Source organism: Triticum aestivum, chromosome 7D, assembly GCF_018294505.1.
Source record: "Triticum aestivum cultivar Chinese Spring chromosome 7D, IWGSC CS RefSeq v2.1, whole genome shotgun sequence".
Classification (NCBI taxonomy): Eukaryota; Viridiplantae; Streptophyta; class Magnoliopsida; order Poales; family Poaceae; genus Triticum; species Triticum aestivum.
Window position 1 is genome coordinate 231,914,988 of NC_057814.1, and position 5,577 is coordinate 231,920,564.

A 5,577-nucleotide genomic window follows, 5' to 3' on the forward strand; every position below is an offset into this window, starting at 1 on the left:
ATCTTTTCATTTTCGACCATTCAAGTCTTATACTCCCTCTGTATACTGCCAAATTCTATCTTCACTAAAGTAATGATCTAAACGTTTTTATATTAGTTTACGGAGGGAGTACAATGTAAGGTGTTTAGGGAGGTGCTTAGAGAAATAAATCAGTCTTTTCATAAGCACTGGTGCCTATTTGTATACGATAGACGCTTAATTAAACAACCCTTCTATACAGGGATAAGCACCTGTGCTTAAAAAAATCGGTTTATTTTACTAAACGCCTTTAATGAATCCGGGCGAAGCTTACAGCAGTAGAGGGGGAAGGAGAAAGTGGCGCAGGCAAATCCACCCCAGTTCAACCACCCATGCGACAAGCTGCCCCCAACGGCTCACAAGTCACAACAAGCCCCAGCCAAGTCAACCACAGTGCTAAACCATTTCATAGTATTATAAACTGTTAGTAACCAAATAAACAGGTTCATGTAAATATAACATTTATTGTACAGAAAAAGTGGACGGGTGTGTACCATTGCTCATGAAAGAGTTTTAAACTAAAAGGTACTAATGCCGGTCTCTAAATCAATAATTCTATTAAACGGACTGTAAATCCTCCTAATAAGAAGCAGCTGAGCAAATAGCCAATATGAAACAAGCAAGAAGAAAATATCTAATGAACTATATATTATTGTTTCAATTCATGCACCGTATCAGTTGATCCAGATAATAAACAGGATAAACAAAGATGAAAATAACAGGGACTGCAGTACACGGCATTGAGCAAGCGAGCCAGAAGCGCACCGGCGCATGCAGTACGTCCAACAGAACAGAGCAGACTAAGTTAACCCTGATATAAATCTAATGATCGAGTATACCCTCTAAGCCCCCTCCGATCTCAGCTTAACCTTAATCCACCCTCTTCTTCTACTGGCTTGCCCTTTATGTACATGAGCAGCTGGGTTGATTTGGCCCGAGCACACCAACTAGTTAGCAAAATCCTCTCCTGCTCCTCCTCGCCTCTTACCACTCCGCCGCCATGTCTGGATCTTCATTGAGGTCAAACATCAAGTGGCCCTTCTCGTCCCGGTAATTGTTCTCGGTCTTTTGATCCTGCACAACACCAACCAAAATGATTTTAGTTGGGAGCTCCAGGAAAATCGAGAAAGCTATGAAAGCACACTGCTTAATAATCAAATACAGGATGACAACAAATAGATGGATCTCGGTAAGATGCAAGATCCAAGGAATCACGTGGAATCACTGTTAAGAAATCATCGCGGAATAAAATAGTTGTACTCCGTAATCCCATAGATGCAATGCAAAGAAATCGAGACAGCTGCTACTAGCAAATAAGCCAGCACACTCATACGAGTAATACTCCCTCCGTCCCAATAAGATTGTTTTTTACACTACATTAGTGTTAAAAAGGTTCTTATATTATGGGACGAAGGGAGTAATTTTTTAGAAGCTCGGAATTACTCGTCGCAGAAATGGATATATCTAGATGTATTTTAGTTCTAGATACATCCATTTTTGAGATAAATAATTCCGATCGGAAGGAGTAGTTATACTAGAGTAGAGTTGGATTTCGTTTTGAGGAAAGAAGTCGCAGCCCTGGCGGGCCTGGTGCGGTGACATGATACCACACCAGTCGCGACTCACGAGCCCATGCCGGACTAGGGAGTGGTCACTGCGGCATCCAATGACCACGTTGCCGACCGATGGGCTGCACCCCACCCCTGTGCACGTCGGTCGCCAAAGGGACCCACATCACGGACTGACACGTTAAAGGCACACGCACCACTTTACAACAACCCTGCCGCAAGCAGAGGCAGGAAAAAGTTTCTGTTTCCCTATTAAAAAAAGCTTCAACCAGTTTTCAATCTTCGCGTTAATTTCCACTGAAGATTACTAGTACCCTCGGTTATTTCTGTTGGCCGCATCTTCCGCCTGAATTTAGCAAAATAAACGGAGACAAAAAAGGAAAAACCGATGACACGCGGAGTCAAACTAGCCATGGAACTCCGTGGGACCGGGTCCGCCAAAACTGGCCGGACCCACGGGAAACAGCACCGGAACCCCGAAGAAAGTCTCCAATCTTGCAAGGCAAGTCAGAAGGAAACGAAATTTACCCCTCCAGGGTGAGAAACACGCGCGGAGAGTGCGGGAAACAGGCGGCCCAACATAACACGAGGGACCACGCGCAGAGGAAGGAACGAAGCCATCACATGATGGCGATGGGGATTCGTCCACACAACACAATATGTACTACTCCCTCCGTTCCTAAATAGTCCTCCGTAAACTAACTCTTATATTAGTTTACAGAGGGAGTATTTGTCTTTCTAGGCATTTCAAATGACTATCACATGTAGACATATTTTAGAGTGTAGATTCACTCATTTTACTTCCTATGTAGTCGAAATGACTAGAAAGAAAAATATTTAGGAACGGAAGGAGTAATTGAGTAGGAGTAATGCCAAATCCGTATCTAACGACACACACAATAATTAATCAATTCGCCTTCCAATTCAAAACCCCGCAATAATCGACTTCACGAAATTAGTACTCAAGATTTCACGCTTGCTACTTCGTATTTTTCTCTCCCCTATTACTATTACTGATTGGATGGGGCGAGGAATAAATAAAAGCGATAAATGCGGCGTATAACAGAACTACTCCATCTATCTACCCTGCCCCGTCGCCCATCGGCTACCTCCAGCTACACTAGACACGGTGCCAACGGCCAAGCCAAGGGTCCACACAAAAGCCATACGCTCACGAAAACGACCCCGGAGGCCCGAGTCCGTTGCCAGAGAATGAACGATTTATCCTCTCCGGCGCCGGAACACAAGAACTCCATCCTCTACCCAGCGCATACTATCCGGTTAGAATCACAATAAGCCCCCAGATTCAAACGAAGAACACCACGCCACACGTATGAACACACCAACGATGGGACACCCCAAAAAAATCACGGCAAAGGAACCTCCTCGACAGAGTCTCACAGAACCGAGGGGGGAATACTGCTGCAATTCACGCGACTTAAACAAGATTGGGATGCAAGAAAGGCCTCCAGAGTCCAAAAGCGAGACGAATAAACCGCAAGGAATGAGAAAGCGACGAGGCGATTGAAAAAAAACTCACCTCAAGTTTAACCGCGCCTGGCGCGGGTTGCACGGCGCCGGCGATGGAGACGTCCGCCCGCGCGCGCTTCGCCGGCGAGCTGCACCCCTCGTCGCCGCTGGAAGGCACTCCGGATCCGCCCGGCCCCTGCGCCTTGCGCTTCGCCGTCGACCGCGCCACCTCGTCCCCGCTCGAGGACGCCCCTGATCCAGCGGCGTTGGCGTAGTCGAAGGGCGTCTCCGGGCTCGATGCCGCCATGGCGCCGTCCGTCCACGCGGCCGCCGTTGCCTGCGCCTTCTCGCTCACGCGCGGCCGCCGCCGCGACCGCGCACGGTCCATGGCGCCGTCCGTCCACGCGGCCGCCGTTGCCTGCGCCTTCTCGCTCACGCGCGGCCGCCGCCGCGACCGCGCACGGTCCATGCCGCTCGTGGAAGGGCCGGATCCGGTGGCCGAGACGTAGTACGGCGGCGTCTCCGGCCTCCGCGCCGCCAAAGGCGCGCGCTTCGCCTTCGTGACGCGCGGGTGCGACCGCGCCCTTTCCTCCCCGCTGGAGCACGCGCCGGATCTGGCGAGAACAGGCTCACCCAGCCGCGCAAAGGGACTCTCCCACGACACCAGCCACGCGGTTCCTTTCGCCACCGCACGGGGCGACAACCGCGGCCGCTTCGGCCATCGCTCCGGAATCGGCGGAAGCTCGTCCTCCGCATCCTCCGGCCGCTGGAGATCCGCCGCCGCCGGGGCAAGGTCGTTGGACGGCCGGGGAACCCACTCCGGCCACCGGGCCAGCTTCCTGGTCCGGAGGCTGAGAAGTATCTCGGCGGCCGCGATGGCCATGCCCTGCTCGTCGTACTCCGCCATGGGGAGAGCCGCAGGAGACGAACTCGCGCACGCCGCCGCCCTGAGATGGATGGGAGGTGTGATTTCTTTCTTTTCTCTGGCAGAAATACAGGAAAAGAGGGAGGCGACGGGAGGGCGGGTGGCTTTTATAAGTGGATGCGGAGACGGAGGCGGACGCGAGTTGGGCGAGGAGGAGGAGGCGGACAGCAGTGGCCGCCGCCTAGAGCCCTAGACCCGGTGTTTCTGGACCCGTCTCACCGGCCCCTGGGCCCCATGCATTTAGCTTGCGGGTGGGTCAAGTCGAGGCCGGGCGAGTCGGTAAACTGCATGAGCTTTGCGTTCGCGAAATCGTCTCCCTGTTACGAGGGTCCGTCCCGTCGGAGTAGTTCTATGTAAGGGAACTGTCTCGCGACTCGATTGGTGGGGAGCGGAGGAATGCGTGTTCGTACTCTGCGTTGTATAGTGCCCTGCTTATTTTATGGCACGGAGGTGGGCCCGAGCGAAAAGGCATCCGAGTTTATTAGGGCAGGCCGGATCCGGATGTGGATGCATTTCGCTCTCATGTATCTGTAGACTGCCCAAACTTTTTTTTTTGAGGGCTGCCCAAACTTCCCTCCCCGCTAGGGTTTCTGCCATCTCGGCGTCTCGTCTCCCCCACTGGTATTGAGTTTTCCCAGCCCTCTCCTGCTTGGTCCTCGCTCGGGCTGGAGTAGGGGTGATCGTGCATCGTCGCTCGACCTTGGTTAGGGTTCTCATGCTGATCAGGGGTTAGTATGTTAGCTCGATAGCTACTCTCGGGCTAGGGTTTCATGGCGGTGGAGACTTTTGAAGGCTGCGGCGATGGACCAAGGCGATCTACAAGCAATGATGAAGGAATTATGCCTCAATGAAGATTATTTCGACAATGTTGTGTTTGAGAATGAGGCGCCGCCACGAATGAAGGCAACCCGTTGGACGACTATAGCCCGGATGCACACGAACAGAGAATGGAGTATGTTTTGGTTTTACAAGAACATGCGAGTGTCATGGGACGTAGCTCAAGAAGTGAAGATCAAGTATGTAGATTAGAACCTTTACACAATGCAGTTTTCTTGTCTAGGTGACTAGGAAAAGGAGAGGGAAGGGGTTCCATGGACATACAAAGGCTTCGCCCTAGTTCTAGCACCTTATGATGGATTTGCAAAGCCATCCACATCCAAGCTACGTCATGTGAATATTTGAATTCTGATTCACGACCTCCTGGACGGGTTTATCGATATGTTAAAAACCCTTGCTAGCATGGTTGGTGGATTTGTTACTGCCGAGTAAGCATCTCAGGATTTTCAATAAACTTTTTTCGCATGAGTATTAAACTGGATGTTCGAAAGCCACTCAAGAACAAAGTTTTAGTCATACATGGTGAGAAGCCAATTGTGTGATTGTTGCTCAGTATGCCATCATGATTGGGCACATTTTCAAGAAGCATGGCGATGGCATCCATTTGCAAGCTTTCTGGTCTTCAAGAATCTACGCGCTAATTGGAGTTGGTGACCATCTCTAAGATGATGCAACAAGCGAGGACCCGCCAAAGGACGGAGCAATCAGGGCAGAGGCTCATTTCAGTTTTATGCACAACACACGGGAGGATGATTTTGA

The 5,577-nt window shown here is 50.9% G+C and overlaps 1 protein-coding gene across 1 annotated transcript; it reads right to left on the reverse strand.

The window, feature by feature from the left end:
- Positions 1–651: 651 nt before the first annotated feature.
- Positions 652–4,073, reverse strand: LOC123167484 (uncharacterized). The gene is made up of 2 exons (XM_044585324.1): positions 3,127–4,073; positions 652–1,092 (listed from the first exon to the last, which is right to left on the reverse strand). The coding sequence occupies exons 1-2, from the start codon at positions 3,961–3,963 to the stop codon at positions 1,003–1,005; spliced, it is 927 nt and encodes a 308-aa protein (XP_044441259.1). The 5' UTR covers positions 3,964–4,073; the 3' UTR covers positions 652–1,002.
- Positions 4,074–5,577: the final 1,504 nt, after the last annotated feature.

Coding starts and splice junctions, on each gene's coding strand:
- LOC123167484 (XM_044585324.1), bottom strand. CDS start 3,963: ATGGCGGAGTACGACGAGCAGGGCATGGCCATCGCGGCCGCCGAGATA. Junction 1,093..3,126: donor CAGGCGCGGTTAAACTTGAG/GTGAGTTTTTTT, acceptor GGTGTTGTGCAG/GATCAAAAGACCGAGAACAA.